Source organism: Mobula birostris, chromosome 12 (genome assembly GCF_030028105.1).
Source record: "Mobula birostris isolate sMobBir1 chromosome 12, sMobBir1.hap1, whole genome shotgun sequence".
NCBI classification, from domain to species: Eukaryota; Metazoa; Chordata; class Chondrichthyes; order Myliobatiformes; family Myliobatidae; genus Mobula; species Mobula birostris.
The window spans coordinates 63872464-63899124 of NC_092381.1; the positions used below are offsets into that span (position 1 = coordinate 63872464).

At 37.0% G+C, this 26661-nt stretch overlaps 2 protein-coding genes across 21 annotated transcripts in view; one reads left to right on the forward strand and one right to left on the reverse strand.

The window, feature by feature from the left end:
* LOC140205980 (5'-AMP-activated protein kinase subunit beta-2-like) overlaps positions 1–20968 on the forward strand; it is an 82250-nt gene extending 61282 nt beyond the window's left edge. For 3 of the 10 annotated variants that reach the window (XR_011888034.1, XR_011888040.1, XR_011888038.1), the window contains exons 10-13: positions 1834–1919; positions 3156–3492; positions 11661–11905; positions 16544–20860. The gene's annotated coding sequence lies outside the window, so the exon portion shown is untranslated. Of the gene's footprint in view, positions 1–1833; positions 1920–3155; positions 3493–7110; positions 7355–11660; positions 11906–16543; positions 20861–20892 lie in introns of those variants that run through there. The other 7 variants (XR_011888037.1, XR_011888039.1, XR_011888035.1 and 4 more) reach the window with 7 other exon arrangements.
* The window catches only part of pde4dip (phosphodiesterase 4D interacting protein), a 239886-nt gene continuing 213294 nt past the window's right edge, over positions 70–26661 (reverse strand). For 5 of the 11 annotated variants that reach the window (XM_072273948.1, XM_072273939.1, XM_072273942.1 and 2 more), the window contains 12 exons: positions 26294–26425; positions 24958–25080; positions 21471–21660; positions 20382–20503; positions 14706–14939; positions 13398–13514; positions 11665–11891; positions 11176–11316; positions 8670–8799; positions 7365–7411; positions 6067–6127; positions 70–1902 (listed from right to left, as the gene is read on the reverse strand). In XM_072273948.1, coding sequence (XP_072130049.1) covers positions 1760–1902; positions 6067–6127; positions 7365–7411; positions 8670–8799; positions 11176–11316; positions 11665–11891; positions 13398–13514; positions 14706–14939; positions 20382–20503; positions 21471–21660; positions 24958–25080; positions 26294–26425 — 1667 coding nt within the window. In that variant the 3' untranslated portion in view covers positions 70–1759. The remainder of the gene's footprint in view (positions 1903–6066; positions 6128–7364; positions 7412–8669; positions 8800–11175; positions 11317–11664; positions 11892–13397; positions 13515–14705; positions 14940–20381; positions 20504–21470; positions 21661–24957; positions 25081–26293; positions 26426–26661) is intronic. The other 6 variants (XM_072273945.1, XM_072273943.1, XM_072273941.1 and 3 more) reach the window with 5 other exon arrangements.

Sequence of the window (26661 nt, forward strand, 5' to 3'; positions counted from 1 at the left end):
TTACAGGAGTGTCAGTTTAGAGGCCCACAAAATCAGTCTAGATAGAATAGAAGTTAAATAGGCATTGAGTATCTCATGTCTTTTATTTTTATTTTTGGACAAAGAAAGCAAACTCTTCTTTCAAATGTTAAACAACTCCATGTTTTTGCAGAATAGCTTTTTTAAGACAATCCAAGAATCGTAATCTTTACTTCTCAGGACTGAACCATACATGCATGCAATAATCCAACATAGAATGGAATATATATATATATATGTACACTAGGAAGAATATGTACACCTGTAGGACAAACACTAAATATTTATCAGTATATACGCTTTATACAGTGTACAACAATGCCATAAAGGTACCTGCTGTATCATATGGTTTTTAGTAACCTCTTATGTTAAATGTTTGCAGGCTACAAACATGCTTCAACACAGGAATCCTCTGGTTTGTACCAAACATCAGGGATCAGTAATTGTCTTTCTTTTCAAACCATAAAAAGAATTCCTACCCTTTACCAAGTGAAATTACTGAATAAAAGGTCACTCTCACTTTTTTAATCCCTGGCTTTTTAAAGTTTCTTTATCGTGTACTGACCATTGCAAAACTAATGAAAAGCAAATGCCACTCAAAGCTTTGGTAATATATTATGAATCTGAGTTCTCATTAAATCAATTATGATAAATATAAGAACTTGATTCAGTGAACAGTTTTCAATTATGAATGCTAATAGGGAAAATGCTTGAGTTCACTGGGGAACATCCTTATTTGCATGTACTTGCTCTAAATGTATATGTAACAGGCAGCAGCAACAATTTTATACAAAATGCAACTCACAGTTACACTATATATTTGCCATCATGCTATATACACAGCTCAGACAAAAAACAATGCTAGTGCTACTAAACTTACCCACTATTTCTAATAAGTGTACAATAGTAAATACAGAGTCACCAGCATTGTCTTACTGTACCGTACTCTCACCCACCATATTGCAATTTTGAATAAAACTCTGAAGTAATGTCATGATGCTAGGCAATGTGTTTTGAGATTTAAAAGTCTGATTTTCATCTTATTCCAGTGTTTAGCAAAAATAATGTTACAGCTTTGGCCTCAATGGCAAATTTATTGCACGTACCCATTATTTGTCTTTGCTCTGTGAACATTCTAATCTGCCCTGAATGTTGTAAGGCTCTGTTTTTTCCAGTTATGGCCAGGATACATCTTTCTGTTATAAATTGCACAATTCAAATAGCAGGACACTGTTCACCAAAGCTATCATTGGACTCAAAACATTTCTGGAAGTGGTGTTTGATTTTTCTTCGTCATAAACATATTTATATTCTTATATACCAACTCAATGTAGCTCTTGACATTTAAAGAGTTTCTTCTTTGGGTGTGGAGACAGCATGATTAAATATAACATGCAATCCCTCACACTGAGCACTTTTTCATATGCATCTTAAACAAGTCTATACAATTGCTAGGGCCATAAACATTAGCATCTTTTGGTAAACATGTTTGACCCAAAATAAATAAGATTTCCTGCTTCAGATTTATACATAAAACAAAAAATCTGTCAACATTCGTTGTTTTATATAGGATCATCAGATTTGGGTTATGCAGAAGAGTTTCCTCTGGATACACAAAAGGTGAAATTTGTTTTCAGATGTTGTCCTAAATTATTTTTGTAGAACAAAATTGAAATATCATTGTTTAGTTTTGTTTTTGAGGTGGAAAGAAAAGTACTGCTTCAGTAGTTTGCAATGATTCCTACTGGAGCCAGGTTGGACCATTTCTTGTAATCTTTCCAGGCAGTGAATTTTGATCCACGCTTCTTGCTTTAGCTTCAGGATAAATTGGATTCATGAAGTTCCAGCCTCTGGGATGGATGTAACCCAGTTTTGAGATTTCTGCTGAAAAAATTAATCAGGTATGAAAACATAATTAACATAAAATGTGGAAAGTAAAGTAAAACATGAAAATGCAAACAGATAAATCAGGGATGTAATGAATATTGTACTGGTATAATGAGTGATTTTGAAAAGACAACTTTCTAAGTTTAACAGTTCAATGTTCTCTTGTAGGGTCTCTACATTTCAAAAATATAACTATACAGAATAGAGGAAAATTGAGTGCTACAGTTTTTAATTAGCTTAAAATAGTAAATACTTGCCAACCAGATGAATAACAATGAATTTTTGTTCCCCTTTGTATAAAATGTAATGCCTAATGATCCAATTGTAAGCATAAGCATTCTTCTGTACAAAAATAGCAATAGTGGCTGTTTGGGCAGTCCGTTAAACCAGATTCAATCATTGCAAACTTAGTATTCAGTCTAGAGAAAGCTTCGGTCTCAAAACAACATCAGCAATTAGAGGCAGCTTGAGCTAGCTCTCAGGTTAAAGAAAGACTAGCCGGAAATGTGTCTATAATTTTGGATGGCTCTTTTTGAGGATATCTATATCTGGTAGAGAGTGCAAAAGAGATTCACTGAAATAATATCTAAAACGAAGAACTTCTGTTAAGAAGCCTATGAAGCTACACTTGTACTCCTTGGAAAAGGAAAATTCCAAGAGAGATTTAAAAAAAGAACTTGTTGTCATATGAGTAATCACTAAACAGATTTAGGAAACTGGCAAAAGCCCCAGGGCTGAGAAGAGAAAATATTTCTTTGTCGTGGTTTTGAGTTGCTAAGATTTGGTGTACATGGAGGGTGGCGTGTAGACTTTTAGAAGGTAGTTGGATAAGTATTTTAAAAAGCTGTGGATTGAGAAGGGAAGTAACCCTAATTGGATTGCTCATAAAGAAGGCATAAGCTAAATGATATTTGGTATTCCTCCCCTAAATTATTTTGCAATCATTCTTCTATTAAGAAAGTGCTTAAAGCCTGTCACCTGTCCTAATGTGCAATGTTAAACTCAGTTTGATAATCTCTTGTGGATAGCTTTGGGATTTGTTACTGCATTGACAGCACTGAAAACTAAGATGTACGATTATCATAGGCAATCTCAGATTTTGAAAAATGTATTTATGATAAGTAAAGAACAATCTTAACTAAAATTTAGTCCTGTAACCTTTAACTCAAATCTATTTTCAGATTATGGATCTACTTTGGTTGCTGTCCAGTGATAACATAAATAATAAATTGCTATTTCACTATTTCTAGGAAGCTTAAATAGCAGAAGAAACATTAACTATTGAGCATAACCAACACAGCAGGAACAAATTAGGAATTTGGTTACTTCAGCCTGCTCTGCTGTTTAACAAGGTCATGACTGATCTGATTGTAAGTTCAACAAATTCCTGCCTGCCTCACAACAATCTTTCCTCTATTATCAACACTCTTATCTACCACTGCTCCTTTGAGGATACTCAACCCTCAGTGCTGGTTGATATTGCATTTCATCATCAATGGAAGACTGCAGTAGAAAGTGAAAATATAAATAGAAATTCAGTCTTTCCAAACCTGGCAAAAGCATTGAATTTGACTGGATCATAAAAAGGTAAGATAATGATGGTCTGTTCTCATGATATGTAGGTTTGAAACTTTAGAGTTTCAGTTTCTCCAATATTAAGTGTGAAATGCGTAGAGGGGATGGAATTTTAAAATTGCACCTAAGAGAGGTTTATGAGTCAGTACATAGATGGTCCTGCTAGAAAAAGGGTAGCAGTGGACTTGATCTTAGGAAGTAAAGATGGATAAGTGATTGGGATGTCAGTGTAAGAGCATTTCTGAGATAGTGACTGCAATTCTAAGTTTCAAAATAATTATTGAAATGCATTATTGAAGTGATCCAGAATCTTAAATCTGGAATTGGGGAAAGGTGATTTTAATATCATAAGATAGGACCTGGCAAAAGTAAACTGGGAGCAGTAGCTTGCAGGTACAACTAATTGAAGACTTATATAACTATAACAGTCAATGTTTGAAGTGAAATTGCTCCCTAAACATGAAAGGCAAGGTCAGCAAGAAAAAGGAACTTTGGATAATGAGAGTTGGCTCAAAAAAAAAAGCATATGGCAAGTATAGAAAATTGAAACTGGAGGAACTCCAACAGGAGCACAAAAAATGTGTATGGATTGAGGGAAGTATTTAGAAAAAGTGGAACAAAGGGACATAAAATATCAGCAATGAAAGGTATTAGGCATGTGACATTTTATTAAGTACAATTAAGGCCCAGCGGATAACTGGGATATCTGCAAGGACCAACAGATACTAAAAGGGCAATCTGGGGCTTCAAACAATACTTCTGATCTCTATTCATAAAGGAGAAAGACATTGTAGTGGAAGAATTCAGGCAGGGGAAATACAGAAGTTCTAGAACCTATTAATAATTACAAGAGGGTATAAGACATAGATACTTATTCATATTTAAGCATGAATGGAAAATAGCTGATCTGATATCTTCATTCAGAAGGACAGAAGGGAAAAGCCTGGTAATTTCAGGCTCATAGATTTATTATCAGTGGTAGGGATATAGATGGAAAATTTTTTGAAGGACAGATTGATCTAGACTTGATAAGATTTGAATTATTCAAAGATAGTCAGCATGTTTTTGTTAGGGGCAGATTCCATGTGATCAATTTGATTTTGCGTTTTGAAGAGGTTACAAATATACTCATGAGGAAAATACAGTTTACTATAATCTGGACTTCAAATTGACATTTGACAAGGTTTCATGTGGGGAAACTGGTCCAAAGGTTTAGACCCCATAGGATCTAAGGTAAAGCTGGGAAAATTGGTTCTAAAATTGTTTTGGTAATGGAGTTTTTAGTAGGAGTAAAGATTCCAAGGGAAGTAGGCGTTTTTAGAGATTGGAAGCCTGTATTCAGTTTGATGCTCACCAATTTGTATAAATTAATTATTTGGATCTGATTATAGGTGGTATGATTAGCAAGTTCACAGATGACATGCAAATCAGTGGAGCATAGATAGTGAAGAAAAAAGTGGGTTACGTTATGGGATGATTTTGATATGCTGATAAATTGAGCAGAGCAGCAGCAGATGCAATTCAGTCTTAATAAGAGATGGACTAACAAGGGTACAACATACATAAAGAATGTTGAGGGACTGAGGGACCTTCAAGTCTAAGAATTCACTAGTGGTAGATAAGGTAGTGAAGAAGGAAGTTGGTTACTTGCCATGATTAGCAGGGGCACAGGATATTACAGTACAATGTCATGGAACTTTGGTTAGGTACAACTTAAATTGACAAACTATAAGAAAGACATGATTGCATTGAAGAGTATACTGGCCTGTAATGTAGTGTTTGAGTGTCAAGGGTAGACTGGTTAGTTTTCCTTGGTGTTGAGAAGGCTGATATGACCCCAAACAAAAGTATAGAAAATTATGAAGGACAGAGATAGGGTAGATTGTAGGAAACTTTTCCCAATACCAGAGATGTCTAAAAATAGAGGGAATAGGTTTGAGCAAAGGAGTAGGAAATTTGTTTTCCACCCAAAGGGTGGTTGGAATCTGGAATACAGTGAGAAGGGTGTTAGAGGCACATACTCTCACAACATTTAGGAAGTATCTAGATGAACTTGCATTGCATCTTGAATGCCAAGACTTCGTAATCTATGAGCCGTGCTGGGTACAGTGATTGCATTGATGGATTGACCAAAGAGGATTCTGTGCTGTTCTATAATTTTAAATGGCTGAACACGCTCTACCATTTTTTTACACTAATATTCAGCAAACACTGTCCTAATATGTCCTTAGGTTTCCACCTATAGCCCAATGATAATATAGCATCTGCGATAGACTGTATGTATATAATAGTGTTTGGTATTCTGGCCGACCTAAAAAAACCTCATGTTTAACCTGTGTCACCCAATTATCTGTTTATAATAATTTCTTGATATTAGCCATAAAGAAAACATTTTATGTTGTTGATAAGCATCTTACATCTTTGTATGGAGGAGCATGAAAACTGTTAGATGTAAATGAGACAGTTGCAGGCAACAGACCTAAAACATGCAACAATTTTACTGGTAGCAGTGTTAGCAGTCAGCAAAGAGACAAAGGCTATCTGATCTCTCATAGCACATGCTAATAATAATACATTATTACCAACCTTTGTTGTCATTTGGGGAGGTTTTAGCATCAGAAATAGTGCAATCATTCATCTGAACGGACTCACAAAAGAGACAAAGGCACATAGGGAAGAGAAGGTCAGAAAGGAGAAACAATAACTTTAAATGCTCATCTATCTCCATCCTGTCTGAGCAAGGACATCACCCCCTTCAATTTCCTATCCTTACAAAAGCTCTTTGTGATTTATGCTGGGGTAATATTCTTTGTAGCCCTTTGATGCTTCACCCAAAGATCTATTCTTAAAATTTGTTAATGCTCAGTTGGAGAGGCCTTTGCACCTCTACATATAGTCAACATATCACTGAATAGCAATGAACAGTGGGTATTCGAATTGAATTCCCTCTTTGTGGTTCAGTGGTTGAGGATATATAGCCCACCATCCTTCAGTGTAGCAGACATCAGAGCAGTGAATGATTTTGATTAAAGAACAATACACTAACACTTGAAAAACACACTAGATCATTTAAATACAGAGCCTCGCAATGGATAACAAGCTCTGAGTCCTTTTTCCATTAGAAATAAAGAAAATGACCTGAGCAAAAACTCTGTAGAGTCACAATTATTAAATAATAATTCCTTCTCCTGCCATTGGCTGTACGTACCTGGCATGCAGTTTAAAGGTGTGAGGTTCAGTTCTTCACTTTAAACTGAAATGTCTTTGTAGCATTCTGATTTTCCTATGATTGGCCCATGTAAGTGAACTGCTCTCATTTTTTTATCATATATTATGGAAGGTAAATGCAGGGTCATTTTGGGGAGGCAAAGCACGACAGGTCAGCGGAAGATGCTACACTTTGCTGATTATCTGGAGTTCTGTGTAACCAGAGTAGATAAGAGTGGTGGCCTTAATGACATTAGTGAACCTGATAAGCTTTAATGGCAACTCAGTGGTCTCGTGGTCATTAATACCAATATTACTAGTTTATAATTTTAAAATTCCCAAATAATTAACAACGGTTAAATTCTATAGTTGGGATTTGAACTCTGCTCTCTGATTCATTAATCTTCCCCTGTTGGTACCTAGTTATAACCACTGTGTCTCCACTGTCACCAGATGGGAATGTACTGCTGCTTCACTTCTGGATGAAAAGAATGCTTCAAAGTTATTAGATTACAATGCACCATTTTGCTAATAATACTCGAGTCTAAGATTTTGCATAGTCTATAAAAGGGTTTGTGCCCTGGCTGATGCTTGGCGAAGTACATCAGTAAAAGTAAACATACTTGTATTTATATGTTAATTATTAATAAATTCACACAGTTTTCAACAAAGCTTACCTCCAAATTACTTCTTGCTTTTTTCAAAACATCATGTGTCCTTGTAACTGAAAAACATAAGTTTTGTTGTTATCAGATGCAGTATTTTCATTGATCTAGCATGTCAGAAAACATTGTAACAAAAAACTTCTGCATATTGTCACCTTCCAGCAGGAATCACTGGTTACAGATCAGGGCAGAGACTGGTTTATATGCAAGGTGGTATACACACTCAAGGTGGTGATTAGAAAAGGAGAAGTATATTTTGCTGTCCTAATTTATATTAGTTTCCTCAGCAAAGAGTGGCAGTCACTTCAGTAGTAAATAAGGCTTCGTCTATATGAGTTAATGTTAAATAGGATAATGCTTTTATAATTTTGAAGGCCTATGCAAGGGTTTAATGAACAATATATGGTGGATGACTTTCAATAAAATTCTTCCTTGGTTGATAATAGTGAAGCACTTTCTGATCCAATGTATTCAGGTCATAAGGCAGCAACTTTACTGAAATTGAGCCCTAGATCCCAGGGTAAAGTAGTGTAAATGAGTGGTGATTGTGTGGTGCTGTGGAAGAGGTGTGCAGTAGTCAGGTTGCTTTGCATAAATGGTATGGAGTTAAAATTCTAGAGAGGTTCCACACATGGAAGTCAGCCTCTGTATAAGAATAGTTGGACCATTAAAGAGTACAGCTAATGATTATGTAAGTTTTGTGGATAGCTAAAGTAGAAGTGATGGGGGTGGGTGGTCAGTAATGAAGAGGAAAGAGCAGGAGGAGTAATGCATATTTCGTGAGAAATTGGAGAACACGAAGGAGATCTTGGTTTAGTGATGGTGAATGTTTAAATAAGTTTATGAAGGTGGGGTTAAGTTTACAGGAAAGTCTGCTGTATCTGAAGGAAGTGTGGCATCGCTTGGTCTCAAAGGAGTATGTAATAGCACCTTACAGATAGATCCAGTCTTCTTCTAATGCATTAGAATACTCATCAATAGTTTTATTTTACAGAAAATGCACAAAAAATAGGCATGGCTTGCCTCCTGAGAATAGATTTGTCACCTGCAATTGATCCCACATTTGTTAAGCTAAAAGTCCAGTGCAATAAGGGGGGTTAAATTTACTGCAATCTTTCTCAATTACACAGTCAATTTAGTATTTCACACAAATTCAAAGAAAGGATTATTTAACATATGTTCACAGTCCAATCTGCCTTAGCAGCAAAGTGGCAAACAGACATACTAACAAGATTAAATAACACTTTTGAATGACAGGCATTCTTTTTCAATTAGGAATCAAAATATGATGTGTTGTTAGGTATTGATTCAACATACGTTGGCTGACAATGAACTGTTCCATTCCTTCTTTCACTTGGTTAGTAGCCTTTAGGCGACTGATTGCATTCTGCAATAGATTTTCTTGCTCTGTTATTTTATTCCTCAGTCTGCAAATCTCTTCCTGATCCTGCAATAACCACAAGATATTTACCCCAGGAATGGAATCTGCATGAATGTTATAATATGCAAATACTTCAACACAAATTGTATGACAGGCTGAATTCTCCTTGTAATTAAAAGAATTGCTTTTAGATGCTATCTTTAAGAGGTCTCATGATATACCAATGCATTTACAACCAATTAAGTACTTCTGAAATGTAGTGGTTACTGTGGTAATTGTAGGAAACAAGACAATTTGCACAAAAAATCCCTTTTAAAAATAATGTGATAATGATCAGTTCATTTGGTTTAGTTATTTTAGTTTGGAACTGATCTGTCAAGGTTTGTGTTGGAACTTTTATGCCCACCAGAAACAGTAGACAGCTTTGACTTGGTATGTAGTTCAAGTTCAAATTTACTGCCATCTGTATATATGCTTAGCCAAACGAAATAACATTCCTCTGGGCCGTGGTGCACCCACAAAACATGTATCACACAAAGCACATAAAACAAAGGATTACCACAAATAAGTTAATACAACCTAATTCAAAGTACATGTAGTGTGCAGCACAGATAAACAGCAATTGTCTTGGTCAGTCACTGTTGCTCTCTTGGGCACTGGGACAATGATGACAGCCTTGAAGCTTGCAGGGACTGTGGACTGTTGCAAAGTGATATGAAAGAAGAATCCCATTGGGAATGTAGCTCTTGCTTAATTCCATACAGATCATCAAGCTATATTTTGTGCTCTGGAGGAGGACCTGTATCAATGTCCTTTTGCCTCAAAAAGTGAGAGTGCCAGCATGGAGCTAACGGTATTTAATGTACATACAAATTGGTCCTTAAAGTTTCTGTTCTGCTTAGGACCTTTCTGGCATCCTGTGAATGATTAACAATGCTTTTTGAGTATGGAACAAATAAATCCTACTGTAAGATAGAAGTATTCCTCCCTGTTTCTCTTGCCACCCATTTTCATTGATATGATTTAATCTTAAGCCTCCTGTATATTGGTGAGACCCAACATAGATTGGAAGACCACTTCGTCAAGCACCTTTGCTCCATCCGCCACAAAAAGCAGGATTTCCTGGTGGCCACCCATTTCAATTCTACTTCCCATTCTGACATGTCAGTCCATGGCCTCTTCTACTGCCATGATGAGGCCACATTCAGGTTGGAGGAGTAACACCTTGTATTCCGTCTGAGTAGCCTCTAACCTGATGATGTGAACATCAATTTCTGGACCTTCTGGTTACTGCCCCCCGCCCCCATCCTCTCCTCCACCATTCCTCATTCTTGTTTCCCTTTCACACCTTCTCTTCTTACTTGCCCATCAGCTTCCTCAGGTGCTCTTCCCGCTTCCCTTTCTTCCATGGTCTTCTGTCCTCTCCTATCAGATTCCCCCTCCCAATTTCCTAGTTTCACCTGTCATCTGCCACCTGTACTACTTCCTCCCCTCCCCCTAATTCTTATTCTGACTTCTTCCCCCTTCCTTTCTAGTCCTGATGAAGGGTCTGGACCTGAAGAGTCGACTGTTTTTCCCATTCACAGATGTTGCCTGAGCTGCTGAGCTCCTCCAGCATATTGTGCATATTGCTCTAGATGTCCAGCACTTGTAGTACCTCTTGTGTCCATGATTTAATCTTGACGATTTTGAATGAGGATCTGAACATGGATCACTTTTGAATTGCCCTCCAACAATCAATTGATCAGGATTAGTGCTTCCGACACGAGTAACATTGATAGATTTAAGTACCAGCGAGTCTCATTACAGGAAGATCATTCAGTAAACGACCACACTTCTGACCATGAGCGGCACTGTTACACTATATAAATCATTGTAACACTGAATTACACTGGAAAAAGGCTGAGACCTTGGGAAGAAATGCAATATCCACTTCAAAGAAGACTACCAGATGTTTTGACCTTAGGATTCATCATTGTTTTGGAGATTAGTCTCTGCTAGAAAGTTGTAACAGAATAGGGGTGCTGCAGTGCTTTATTCAGTTATGATGCTAACATTTGAATGCTGCTCTGAATGATATAGTGTAGTGAAACATTGAGAACAATACAATAATGAAATGACTATTGCAAAAACAAGCTCGATAAATTCCAGAATTTTCCAGAAATGAGCAGTGCTAATATTTTTAACAGTATAATACATCTGAAAATGGAGGATGAAGAACACTGATACACAATTCAGATTAATTATTGTAAATTAGTCTTCTCACCTACTTAAAGGAATGGTCTATTGTGGAATCCCATTTGAGGAAAGGACAAAAAAGAACATTTTTAGAAAGAGGTTACATGCATGATAGAGGAATAAAGCAATCTTCAGTTCCACTGCATAACAACTGTATAACTATAATTGTATAATGTTCATATTAAGCTCGTCTGAGAGACTTACCTTTTGATTTTGTACATCACTGTCTGGATTTGGCAGAGTAGTTCTCCAAAACATTTTTAGCAATGAACACGTTTCATTCAAGATCTGATGCAGTGTATTGGTATTGGAGAAGAGCTGCTTGACTGTCTGATGATCCAAATGCTGCACAGGTAAATTTGCAAATAAAAGATAAAATTTTGAGATTATCTTTCCCTACACACAAAACTCTTGTCCTAATTTACAGCCAGACTTTATATATTTAGAGCTCTTAAAATTAGAAGGAATATTAATAATCAACAACTGAGTTGTATAAACTCATTAGGCATAGATTTGATGTTCTTCTTTCTTTATGGAACCATTGTTCTCTGAGAAGTATCAAATCATCTTCGCCTAAACTTAACTATTTTAGCACACAGCTCAAATGTGCTCAATGCGCAATTATAATGATGACTTAGAAATTCAATGTATTGGATAACAATGTGATAAGCAATTTCTTGTTTTTCCAGTTACCTTGAATCCATCAATTTCCAAAAAGGCAGCATTGACACAGGATTGGACAATAGACTCCATCCTTTGAACCAGCATTCTGCCCTCCATAATCTGTTGCTGGAGGGCATTGTAGTCATCAATGTGCCCAATCACATGAGATCCATTTTTCTTGGCAAAGGAACCATGAGGAAGCTTGTCATCTATTAGGGAACAGGAGATGTGGCTCAAGGAATCACTGAGATAAACATCTAAAATGAAAAAGGTACCAGAGTTTTAATGCACAGTGCATCTCTAACAAAGGAAAACATTGCAAGATAAAGGTAGTTGTACATAGGGGAAGAGATATTAGGAAGGGTTTGGCCAAAATAGGTAGTTTGAGTAGTGTAAAGAAGGTTGATGACTTTAGATGAATTTCAGAACATGGAGCTAAGCAGCTGAAGTCACAATTAGCAATTGTGAAACAGAGGCTAAAAGTGGAGGTGCACATCAGAAAGTGGTGGTAACATCCTTAAGATCACCTCTGCACATCACTCCTCTGCTATTTGCCCTTGCATTGTTTTGCCTTCTGAAATACACTATCTTCTTTATTTGAATTTCCACTTGCTTCCTTTGTGCTCACCCTATTAGTCCACTAATAACTGAATTTTCTTTCCCATTATCAACTACCCTAGCAATTTTGGTATCAATATCAAACTTATTAACTGCAGTCTACATTTAAGTCCAGATTAGAACAGTATAACACAGGAGTAGGATCTTCAGCCCAAAATGTCAGTGTCATCCATTACACCATTTTAAACTGCACATGGTTTTTTTATTCCTCCATTTCCTACCTGTTCATGTGTCGTGTCAAAATGCCTCTTAATTATTGCTGTCATATTTGCTTCCATGGAAGTGCAAGTTATTAACCTTGCTTTAATTCTTTGCTTTCTCTCAACTTGCACAATTATTGCTGTTATACCTGCTTCCAGCACGTCCCCTGGCAGTGGGTTCCAGGGTTAGGTAGCACCTATGGAAGGGAGTAAACAATTGATATTTTGGGCTGAGACCCTCCATCAGAATTGGAAGGGAAGTGGGAAGAAGCCAGAATAAGAAGATGCAGGGAGGGGAAGGAGCAGAAGGTATACTCTCCTTCTTTTCTTTCTTTTTATGTTGTTTATTCATTCCTCTCCATAGGTGCTCTCTGACCTGATTTCCTTCAGCATTTTGTGTTGGTACAATTTCTAGTTGACTTTTGCTAAATCATTAACTTTTGCCCCAGTACACCTCATCTTAGCCCAGTTTAGAAGAGTTACTCCTGCACTATCCTTGTCTTGTTTCCCACAATTATGGTAAATTTAACTGAATTAGGATCGTTGCTTCCATAATGTCCTCACAATGATACCCTTTCCACTCAACCAGATTCATTCCTTAAAACTTTTTCTCTTGTATCCTTATTTGAATGATTTTAAAATCATGGCAACAAATTATTTACCAAATAATCCAAGTAAAGTTAAAATCAGTGGGATAGTTTACAAAGAATGTAGCATCAAAATCTAAAGTGACACACTCACAGCACACATAGATCACTATAAAGTTCTAAGCAGGCAGGACAGGAGTTAAACAGAGGTGAGAGAGAGAGAGAGAGAGACAACAGATACATATATTGGACAAAGACAAAATGCAACAGGTAAACTGATAGTTGATAGGCAAGGTGTCAGGCAAATAACAGACGAGGAAACAGACATGTTAAAGGATATCAGAGGATATAAACTTACCATTCTGCTGTGATGTGTCTTCCACATTAAAATCTACCACAGAGGAAGCTGCCTTGGAGTGCATTTGAAAAGACGAAAACGTACCAGTGTCTCGAACAGGTGGTGAGGGCACACAATCTACACAGTTCACAAACAACACAAAACATCAGAAAACAAGTGAATATATTTTTGTCAGAATAGGATCAGCAATAATATTATTTATTAACTGACATAACAAGAAACCTTAATAATTATTTTAAAACAATGATGCAGATAAAGTATCAGATCATAAGATCTCTAACCATTTTACCTGAGCATCTGACTCCATATTAATTGCTTAAGACCGGAAGGCCAGGTTTTTGATCTTTCTATCCAAGTTTCTCTCTGCCCAGTTGGTATGAGGCAAGCTAAGAGCTCCTCTAGTAATGCTAACCCTAACCTATATTAAGATCAGTAATGTGTTATGAGATATACTGCTATCTCCAATTGAAGGGTGTCAACCCATGGTGACTTGATTGGAATCTCAGAAATAAAAAAAATCATTTAATTAATGTAAATTGTTGCAATCTAGAGTGTCAGAGTTTTTGCAATATTTCCAGGCAATTTCTACTCAGTAGCAGGCTTTTGAATAATAGATCTAAGGGAAAAGATATTATTTACTTAGGATACCTGCATGCCTTAAGATCACACTGATTACAGCTAAGTCAAAGCAATACCATAGCTATAAAGGGAAAGAGATTTTAAATTAAATTAAATTATTTATTTCTGCCTGGTTCCTTGTAGTCACATCTGCTTTCCATGCTCAAAAATAACCTCAGAACATTTCTGGATCAAGGAGGAAGTTTGTTCATTGGCAAAAAGTTTCTACTTCCAACTCTTACATAACAAGCATTAAATTGTTGTGTGAGAGAAGTAATTTAGATCCAAGAATTATAAAAATGATGAACTATGGTAAATTTTGTTCTTTAGATTTACCATTAAAAAATACAACTTGCATTTCTCACCATATGCAAGTAAATTAAGGTTCACAATATGTAACCAGGTGAATTAAAAAGGTGCATTTTTTTGAGATATTCTCCAAGGAAGCCTGGCATTAGGCCTAAAGTTGCTTAGAATGCAATGGTGTTAAGAACACACTAGTATTTTATATTTCTGATTGTTGCTGTGATCTATTGTAAATATAAATGTAAAAAATGATCAGACTAACACCAATTAAAGGGGAAAGATTTGATAAATTTCTTGTCTAAAATTCCCAAAACTTGGTAAACTCCAAGTAAAGTTATTTTTGGAGGGAAATGGAAGGTCTTTCTATCTATCCACTGGCCTCACCCTGGAATAGCTGTTTATTGATCATATGTTCATTGGCTGATGAGGTCAAATGATTGGTATTGAGACTGGCTGGTCGACGTTCATCCATCTGTTCCTTCAGCTGCTTCTGCAGGCAGCCATTGGTGTGAATACTGTGCTCCAGCTGAATCCGAAGGCTTCTGATTTCCATCAGGAAGTCGCTGATGTCAAAGGCGTGGTGCCCACCAGCATGATGTTGAACACCTCCAGAATAAACTGAGAGGGGAAATAGATATATTTTAAAATCATGAATTTACTCTTTATTTATTCCTCTAATTCTTGACCTAGAGCAGGTCACAATACTGTTTATAAAAAGTAAGATCTTGAAATGAAAGGAACAGTATAATACCACATGTCAATATTGTCCATCTGATGTATTAACAGTTGTCACAGGTGCTGGCATTTAAGATTTCAGATATTGTTTCTTCAGCCAGTTTTTAAAACCCATCACTGAAGCAACATTCGTACAGCTACTAAGTAGTGCTGCTGCTGAATGGATAGATACCACAATAATGGTAAGGAGAAGATCAGGCTCTAAACATTACGTGTTGTGCAGGAGGCACAGATACCTTTGAAGCTTCAGCAAGGTGGATCTGGCAGGAGTATCACTGACATCCTTGTAAAGATATTAGCATTGTCTATAAAAGCCCACAGACTGGGGAAGCATTTACAAGACCTGCCTTTGTGCACTGTGGGAAAAGCCTACTATCCTTAAGATGGAGCTTGGGTGATAGCTTTAATGCAGCAGAGGGCAAGAAACTCCAATGGATGGAGGAATAATCTTCAGGTTGGAAAGCTAGGAGTACCATGGTCAAAGGAGTCAAGGTGCACACTGAATTTGAGATTACATCTGTTTTCAGGTAACTGGACAAACAATACAATTTGAGTGTTGGCCCTTTAAAATAGTTTGAAAGGAAGCTGAGTTAAAATCCTGTTGTTGTGTGAGTGAACAGTAATTGTTTTTCATGGCAGTGATGTTGGGGAAAAAATCACAGTAGAAACAAATTTTGCAAATTGCACAACAGTACAAGTTATTTGGGAAAACCACTTAAAAAGATCAGACAAAAGTCAGGAAACAAATTTCCCAAGTGGTGAGACCCAGAAATAGGCAAAATAATACTTCAATCCAGGTTGAGCTGATTTTCACCATTTATCTTTGAGTTATGCAAAGGAATTTCTAGGCCCATTTATTTCTAATACGAATGCTAAATTGCCTTTTTCAAATGGACTATTTTTTCTAAGAATAGTTTTGCTATTTTTTCTCTAACTAAATTGAAATGCTGTAGATTAATATCTATTTTTCACGTATTTGCATTGAATTTTCTATTTCTGTTCTCTCACAGTGCTTTCTTTGTCTCTCATCTGGATTGAATTGCCACTTGCAAGTGTAGCTAAATGCCATAGAGTCATACAGCACTGTAATAGGCCCTTTGGCCCAATTCTTTCATGTTGAGCAAGATCCCCATCTAAACTGGTTCCATCTGTCGCTATTTGATCCATATCCTGCTAAAGTTTCCTATCCATGTTTCATACATCAAATAATGATGTTCTCTCTTAAGAAATTACAGCAGACCATATTTTTCCAACTGCAGTTTAGTTTGTGATTTTCTGTAATACAGGGCTGCATGCATTAAGAAGCACAAGTTGAAAAAAGTATTATTTTCACCAATTCTGTAACAGTAAATTTTATTCCAGATCTCAAAATCATATCCTCTCCCATCCTACCTCAATTTAAAACTGCCTTATTTTCTCTCATTGCCATATTTTTTCTGGTGAAGTTTCTTTGACTTGAAATATTAAGTCTGCTTCTCTTTCCATAGATGCTGTTAACCTGACTCTTCAGAATTAGTTCAAGTGTGTATTTGAAATAGAACTTGTTGAAAAATTATTGTTTCGAAATAGACTGTTTTCAACCTGGCCACTTCACTCAGCATCAGCAAGACCAAGGAATTGATTATAGATTTCAAGAGGGGAAATCAGGAGAACATGCAACATTCATCCTTGAGGTGACAGCGGTGGAAAGGGTGTCAACATCTCCAAGAATCTGTCCTGGGCCCAAAGCATTGATGCAATTATGAAAAAGGCAAGCCAGTGGCTCTATTTCATTAGAAGTTTGAGAAGATTTGGTATGTCACCAAAGACCCTTGCAATTTCTATAAATATATGCTGGAGAATATTCTGACTGGTATCAAAGCTCCAAGGCACAGGATTACAAGAAGGATGTAGATTCACAAACTTCTGTCATGAATGCAACGCTCCCCACCATTGAGGGCATATTCAAGAGGGTAGCAGTCATCAGTAAAGATCCCCATCACCCAGGACATGCCCTCTCCTCGTTATTATTATCAGGGAGGAGGTACAGAAGCTTGAAAACCCACACTCAAAGATGTAGGAACAACTTCTTCCCTTCTGTCTTCATATTTCTGAACAGTCCATGGACCTGTGAACAATACCTCATTATTGCTTTATTTTGTAATTTATAGGAATTTTATGTCTTTGCAATGTAATGCTGCTACAACTCAACAAATTTCATATATTAGATGGTGATAATACACTTGACTGATTTTTTATAAAGAATTAATGATCACTGTGTAATGGGAAGAATGATCAAAATGGAAAGCATTTTACATTTGGTTTAGAGAAGGAGAAACTTGGGTCTGACATTTGTATCTTAAACGCCATTGTACAAAGGTATTAAGCAGAATTGGCTGATGTAACATAGACGAAAAGGCAAGAGCATAGATAAACAGTTACACCCATTGAAGATTATATTTCACAATTTTCCTAAAATTGCATTGCAAAATAGACCGTGAGAAAGCTGATCCATCTGCAGTGAACTGAAGTTAAAGATGGCGTCAGTTGAAAGAAAAGGTTATAAAGAACAGACAACAGCTAAGATTAGACCTGTGAAGATTTTACTGAATGGTGAAACAGAGATCTTCTGCTCCATTCTCTTTATCTCACAATTTATTTTTTTCATAAACATTTATTTGCACCTGTAGTTTCAAAATCTGTGGGCTTCTTGGGACTAAGCTTCATCTGTCATTCAGCAAGGCCTCCATAATACCTCCAGCCAGACTCCAATAGAATGGCTCAGAAAAGGACTCAGAAGAGGATACACCAGCTCATATTTGTAATAGAAGTAAACCATTCAGCCCATTGAATCTACACGGTCTCTCAGAGCAATACCATCAAAACCGTTATCCCATTTATTTCTTCCCCCACCTAACATCACTTAATTTACAATAACCAAATAGCCCATAAACTAGTGCACTGTCACTTTGTCAGTGGAACTGGAGCTTGATAAATTAGTTGCTATAAAGTAGCCTCAGTCTCAACAAGTGGTAGAAGAATCAGAGAAAATTAAGAACATAAGAAAATGCGAGCAAGAGTAGGCCATCTGGTCTGTCGAGCCTGTTCCGCCATTTAATAAGATCATGACTGATCTGACAGTGGATTCATCTCCACCTACCTACCTTTTCCTTATAACCCTGAATTCCCCTACTATGCAAAAATCTATCCAATTTTGTCTTAAATACTGAGGTACTAAATTAATGGGCATGTGAGGGATTGTAGGTTACAGGGGAATAAGTAGGGGAAGGGGATAGATGGGAATGCTCTTAGAGATGGCCAGATGGCACCCTTTTATATCCTAGTCAAACCTAAAAAAAACGCTAGCTTGATTCATAGTATTATGTGAAGTGGATTAAGAACATAAAAGTGAGAGGTGATCTTTTGGTCTCCTCAAGGCTGCACTGCTATTCAGTAAGATCATAGTTCATCTTTTATCCAAGCAGCACTTTTCTCTGCTAATTCAATTTCCCTCAACTCCCTCAGTATCTTAAAAATACATGGACTAACTGCACTTCCATGACCCTCTTAGAGAATTCCAAAGATTCATTACCTTTGCGATAAAGAAATTTCTTTTAATCCTTGTCCCAAATGCCCACTTCCTGTGACTTAAAGTTCTAAATACCCAAGGCAAAGGAAACTTCCTTGCATTTACACTATAACTGCCTTAAGTACTTTGTATGATTCAATCACCTCCCTTATAAAAACTCCAAAAAGTATAGCCCAGATTGACCAACTTCTCATACAAGAAACTTGTCGTTCTAGGAATGAACCTTGTTCACTGCCTTTGTCCTGCAAGTAGAGAGGCAAATCTTAGATACAATCTCCCAGATGAAGACTCACCAAAGGTGCTTAAATATCTCTACAATTGTACTTAAATGCTCTTGCAATAAAGATTAACATAGCTTTTGACTTATTATCAATCTAGTCATTCTGACTAAAAATGTAACATGATCGTGACAGAGATTCTTTCCTGTTTATGTGACATTTGTTGATTTTCAATGGACTGCTAACCTCTGTAGTATCAAAGAATGGTGTAGTGGCCTTCCAGGTGTGAGTTTTGAATGGGTTGTATCCAGCATCTGATATAATTGACAATTCAAGAAAGCCAGTGAACTTTTTCTAATAACTTAGCCATTAAGGGTGATAAAAATACTTTAACTTGTGCACTGGGCTTTTGAGAAAAACATGATTATGGAAGGCATGTCTTCAGTAATGAGATGTGAAAAACTTTGGCAGTTTTCTCTACATTTTACGTTCACTTGTTTCAATGGTTGAAATCCGAGTAGCTGTACTGAATCAGGACTGTATACAATCCAAATATTGTTTTGAGAGCATAATGTACCAGTGAAAATATTCATGGAGTTGATTTAAGTGTGCTTACATCTGTATATGACAGATTGTTTTTATCTTTAAATTTAAGACAAAGTCTTATCCTTACTGTGACAGAGGAGACTGCTCAGCCCAGTTTCATGTTAGTACCCAGGGTGCAATCCCAAGTTTTTCCTTCACCCTCCTCTTATTTTCCTGTAATTTTGTAACCTACTTTCTGCACATACATGGCCATCAACTTCACTACGATTCTTTTTGCCATTAACGAACATTAAAAGGCATTTAGCCTACCATCATGGCTTTGGGATGGGGGAAAAGGCCAAAGAATCCAAAGGGAACCTATGAAGTGATGGAGAAAATATGTAAACTCTATACAAATATTGGTCTTGATAAATTAGTTGGGTGTTTTCCTGTCCTTAGATTTTCAGATATTTCTTTGGTTCAATTTGCGAAATATAATTTTGGACTAGAATACTAACAATGTACTAAAATGGCTTCCCAAAAGAAAATGCTGCTGCTAATAATCACCATAATCCAAATACATTATGTATTCCCAAATTGATCATAATCAAGTACGTTGTACACTAAGAACTTATTAATGTTTGGCAAGACACAAGAATAGATCAGTTTGATTATGCTAATTTTCTATGTGAACATACTAAATAAATGTAGTGGTTACACAGCACAGATACAGAAATATGCATTGGACAGCAGCATGGTGTCCTATCAATACTTCCTACCTGATATTTTATTCCATTGACATCAACAGAGTTAATTATCAGGCAATATGGTAAATAAGTGGCCATAGTCACATGGCCAGATTAATATTATTTGTCAAAATAAACTACTGACATTTAAAAAAAATTGTGTGGAGGAATTCACAATTGTCCACTATAATACTTAGGACAGTATAGGTAGCATTTAAAAAAAAAAGAAAAATTTATTTGATGACATTTAAAATTGATCAGTTCCTACCAGAGAAACTTCTCTTTCTTCCATACATCCTCTCATACACTTTAATTTCTGATTCCAGGGAATGAGTAAGCTGGTGGCTTTCTTTGAGCTGCTGTTGTAACGTGGTCATCTCCTGTAATAGCCTGGGCGGATGGAGAAATCAAACATGTAAGAACAAGGAATACAAACATTAAGTTTCACAGTTTAGAAATTTTTTTGCTTCTCTGCAGTAACACTATTAATAAACCAGTTTATTGGTTTGTATGAAAAGCAAAAAAAGGAATGTTTTCCTTTTGTGTCTAAATCAATTGCAGATTTAGCCTGTGACATCAGGCTCTTTATGTTTCAAAACACTGATGACCTCAAATTGTCAGTGGAGTAAATAACATTAAAATACCAGTTACAGATGCTTTAATTATACACTGTCTTACTACCATTTTGATTTATATGATGTATCCCATCTTGGAATATCATTTTGTGGTGTGTATTAAATCTAAAATGTAACCATTCCCTGCTTTTTTTTTCATCACAGTCAGTAGTGAAAGGCTCCAGTCAAGGCAGTAGAGACTAGAGTATTGATAGGACAATGAAGGGGATTTTGTTCAAAGAATACAAACACCAAACATTCAAGGTAAGAGCAGAAACACAAAAGTAATAAGCCCTGCTTACTGAAATAGAGTAAATGTATGATTGAATAATCATGGCAGGAAACTGTTTACACAGCGATCAAGATTGAGAATTTAATATTCCAAGATAGGCAACTGTTGGAAGAGAAACAAAATGTCGTGCTTTCCCCATCAACATCCTTCAATTTCAACCTTTGAAACCTTAAGTTGCATCTGTATTCTACATACTAATTATTGTCATCTTTGAATTAATTTACTAACAGTATGAATTCTGTATGTTGGGTTTGCATTCACGGTGGACTCAGTCAATTCAATAGAACTGAGAATTTGTTGCAAGAGGATTGACACTCATCACAGTGGATATTAAGTTTATTTTCCCTGGATAAACTGTGGCATCTAACTGCATACATTTGACATATGAATTAGTCAGTCATAAACTGCCACTAAACCAGGTAAAAACAGAAAACAACATCAGTCTCAGCACCTATTATTTTTGGTTTGGCTGTATTGTTGCTCCTCTCTCAGTTGTTGTGCTTTCTGCTGGCTAACCCTGACTTCTATTTGCAACCTCTTGTTCTCTTCCTTCCAGTGATGTAGCTCCGTCTCCAGGAGTTTGTATCTGGCCCTGGTTGTTAAAAGGGTCCCCTTCATTTGTTCCACTTCCTTAATCTGTTCTATAGAGGCAAAATAAAACAAATTTCAGAACAAGTATAATTTTCTTTAGTTGCTAAACTTCAATTTAGTCAATTTTTTAGTTAAAACAAGTATTATTATCATTAAATAAAAATAACTTTTATTGATTGACAATAGGTAGGAACAACATTCCAACAAGCTTCATAAGCCTTAAGAAAAGAAAAATAAAAACAGATAATCTGGAAATATAAGTCTGGCAACATTTGTGGAGAGGGAACCAAGTTAATGCTGAGGGTCAATCTGTTTCTCTTACTATAGATTTTGCCCCATTGCTGAGTATTTCTAGCATTTTCTTTTTTTTAATTTTAGATTTCTAGCTTTTGAAGTTTATGGTTTTGCAACAAGAAAAATATATACCACTCAAAACAAAAACAGATTTGGAGGTGTGAGCAACTGATTGGCAAATATGATAGGCTTTAGAGTGCCGTAAAGGAAAATAATTTTGTTGAAAGCTGTAATAATATATATTATCCTAATATACAGATTAATTTGATAATTCACAAAAACATGGACAATATTGGTTTGATAATTCAAATTATCTGAACAGTGTTCATACTAAGGGATGCTTTAAGCTCTTGAGATGAAGCTGCTCAAGTTCTCAAGCTCCCCTGTAGAACCAGGTACGACAAATCTGAAGTTATCTAGATTCCCGAAGGGCCAGGAGATCAGGCAACAATACTGATTTTTTTTTAACTACAGATTCTGGAAATCTGAAATTAAAACAAGATGCTGGAAACATTTGGCAGGTTAGATGAACCACCTGGCTGGAGTGTTCAAGGACACCTTCAATCTATCACTGCTGTAGTTGGAAAAGGGCATCAATCATACTAGTGCTCATGAAGAGCAAGGTGAGGTGCCTCAATGACTATCGCCCAGCAGCGCTCACATCTACTGTGAAGAAGTGCTTTGAGTGGTTGGTCATGGCCAGAATCATCTGCTGCCTAAGCAAGGACCTAGACCCACTGCTATTTGCCTATTGCCATAATAAGTCACTGGGAGACCATAGTCAGTGTGTATCAGAAATAACACCTCCTCCTTGCTTATAATCTACACTAACACACCTCAAAGATGTGCGCTCAGCCTACTGCTCTACTCTCTCTACAAACACGACTAGCGGCTAGGCACAGCTCAAGCCAAGGATAAATTGAGGGATGAGCAGCTTCAAGTTCCTGAATGTCAACATCCCTGAAGCTCTATCCTGTGTCCAACACATTGATGCAATTACAAAGAAGGCACAACATTAGCTATATTTCATTTGAAGTTTGAGGAGACTTGCTATGTTAGCAAAGACTCTCACAAATTACTACAGATGTACCATGGAAAGCATTGTAACTTGTTTCATCACTGTCTGGTATGGAGGGGACACTGCACAGGATCAGACAAAACTGCAAAAGGTTGTAAATTCAGTCACCTCCATCATGGGCACTAGCCGCCCCAGCATCGTGGACACCTTCAAAAGATGATGTCTCGAAAAAGCAACATCCATCATTAAAGACCCCCATCATCCAAGACATGCCCCCTTCTCATTGCTACCATCAAGGAGGAAGTACAGGAGTCTAAAGACATACACTCAATGTTTTAGGAACAGTTTCTTTCCCTTGACATCAGATTTCTGAAAGGGCCGTGAACCCATGAACACTACCTCACTTTTTATTCCCTTTTTGCACTATTTTTCTTAATTTCCTATTGCAACATATAGTAATTCATGTGTATTGCACTGTCCCGTTGCTGCAAAGAATAAACAAATTTCACAACATACATCAGTGATATTAAATCTGACTCAGATTCTGAAAGTTGCCTGGTCTGAATTATTAACTGTTTCTCTTTCAACAAATGTTTTCAGCATTTTCTGTTCTACTTCCTTAAAATTGCTTGAAGTACAGAAACACAGAATAATCATTAAATTCAATCTAGGAATAAATAGTAGTATGAAAATAGTAGTATGACTGCAAGCCTGGTTGTCTGAAGGGAAAGATTATTAAGAAACCATTGCCCATCACCCAGGCCACATTATTTAGGACGTAAGCTGACCACCACCCTCTCCCTGCTTCATAAAACACCAAACTTGTGTCCTTCATTGATCTGTTAAACTGGGAATCTTGACTCTTTCTTCTTTGAATGCTAAAACCAAGGATGCTTTCCTGGTGTCATGGATTCTTGATTACCTGACTGGCAGACCACGGTATGTGTGCTTGCAACACTGTGTGTCCGACAGAGTGATCAGCAGCACTGGGGCTCCACAGGGGACTGTCTTGTCTCCCTTTCTCTTCACCATTTGCACCTCGGACTTCAACTACTGCACAGAGTCTTGTCATCTTCAGAAGTTTTCTGATGACTCTGCCATAGTTGGATGCATCAGCAAGGGAGATGAAGCTGACTACAGGGCTACGGTAGGAAACTTTGTCACATGGTGTGAGCAGAATTATCTGCAGCTTAATGTGAAAAAGACTAAGGAGCTGGTGGTAGACCTGAGGAGAGCTAGGGTTCCGGTGACCCCTGTTTGCATCCAGGGGGTCAGTGTGGACATGGTGGAGGATTACAAATACCTGGGGATACGAATTGACAATAAACTGGACTGGTCAAAGAACACTGAGGCTGTCTATAAGAAGGGTCAGAGCCGTCTCTATTTCCTGAGGAGATTGAGGTCCTTTAACATCTGCCGGATGATGCTGAGGATGTTCTACGAGTCTGTGGTGGCCAGTGCGATCATGTTTGCTGTTGTGTGCTGGGGCAGCAGGCTGAAGGTAGCAGACACCAACAGAATCAACAAACTCATTTGTAAGGCCAGTGATGTTGTGGGGATGGAACTGGACTCTCTGACGGTGGTGTCTGAAAAGAGGATGCTGTCCAAGTTGCATGCCATCTTGTACAATGTCTCCCATCCACTACATAATGTACTGGTTGGGTACAGGAGTACATTCAGCCAGAGACTCATTCCACCGAGATGCAACACAGAGCGTCATAGGAAGTCATTCCTGCCTGTGGCCATCAAACTTTACAACTCCTCCCTTGGAGGGTCAGACACCCTGAGCCAATAGGCTGGTCCTGGACTTATTTCCTGGCATAATTTACATATTACTATTTAACTATTTATGGTTTTATTACTATTTAATTATTTATGGTGCAACTGTAACGAAAACCAATTTCCCCCGGGATCAATAAAGTATGACTATGACTATGACATAGAAGGTATGTTTTAACTTAGTGAGGGATAACTCTTTTTATAATCAGTAACTCTTCATTTAAAGAAGGTCTTCAGTCTCTGGTCAGGGCGTTACCTTTGGAAACCTGAGTAAGCCGGCCCTGGAGAGTTTGGATCTCATCCCTCAATGTTCGGTTTTCATCCGACAACTGAGTCATTATTTCTAGTCCTTGGATATAGATGTTAGTGGGTGCAACAGCTACAAGAAAACAAAAAGAAATAGGTCAGACATTATAATGTCAAGAGTGTAAAATCTTTATCAAGGATTCCAATTCATCAGCATCTGAAATAAACACTCATTTAAAAATGATTATCAACATATTTAAAGTGAAGAGGACTTAATGCTGTCTTGACCTCTGTCTTCAAGTTTGACATTCCAAAGTGTATCATGTCACACTTTTCTGGATTGAACTCCATTTGCCCCTTCTCAGCCCAGCTCTGCATATATATAAAAGAAGGAAAAGGGGATGAAGGGGGAGACATGTAAGGAATCCCAGAGCCGGGAGTCTGGGTAGTTGGCAAATAAAAATGATGAGTTGGGGGGGTAGGTGGGGAAGAAAGTTCAGGTACAGTGAAAGTTACAGGGATAAGAGTGAAGCTAAATAAGGCCTTAAATATGAAAATGAAATGAAAATTAAAAATTTAAGGGATTGGTAACCAGAAGGTAAAATGCAGATAAAAGGGGATTGGATGACAGATTGACTGCAACCTCATTCAGGATTTTATCAGACTAATGAAATTTGGAAATCTACCTGGAAGACCATAGCAAAGTGGGTTATGAAAAAGAGGCAGAAATAAGTGAAGTAACAAAAGGTGAAGCAGATAAAAATACAAGTTCAGGGATGAACTGAGAACCAGTTACACGCACCCTAGTTTGGCCTAAAGGAGTTGGACAGTGCTTAGAGTCTTGTGGTAGTTTTACTCTTCCCAATATTTCTCTATACGGACCAACAGTTTATCTAAGACTGAAGATTAAACAAAAGACATCCAGTGTGCAAACTAACTTTAACTTCTCCTTTCACTTACTTGTTTTGTTATTCTTGGACAAAATCAATGAACTTATATTCTGGAGGAATCTGAAAATATCAGCATTACAGTTCATGTATTCCAGCTTTCCCTCTCTGTGGTTGCTTTGGTTACAGTTAAAGGGCATGTACACATAACTCTTGTTCAGTTCCCCGCTCTGCTACAGTATATCTCCCATGTTAGTTATACTAATGTGCAAATATTATGTAAAGGATAGATACCTCTTCTCAGAATAGGATAGATTAAAAAAAGGAATCATTGCAACACCCTTCGAGGAGCAGTACTGCTGGATCACATGATATATCCATCCTATCGCTATATTTCAGAATTTCCACTTGACATCATAATCACAGCCAACAGAAGTAAGGTGTCTGGGAGTGTCTTACTGTTTTGTTTGGCTGCAGTAGCCAGGCGCATTTCAAGCTGCTCCCTGAGTTGATCATTTGTGTGGATAGATTCTTCTAGACGCTGACGCATCACACGAATTTCCCGAAAGTGTTCTTCCAATAACTCTGCACCTTCATGAAAAACAGATAAAGTAATCGTAATGAGTATTTGCAATTTTATCAAAAACTTAATTTTAATAATTTGTTTCTTCATATCTTCTGAAGGCTTTGATGTACAAACATTTGTATATTGAGGGACAGTCACCAGTTTCCTGTTCAAAACTGTATTTAATAATTTATTACTTATGACTGTAACAATAATGGACATTTAGGAGAGATGTAAATGGGAGGAGAATACTTAATGAATT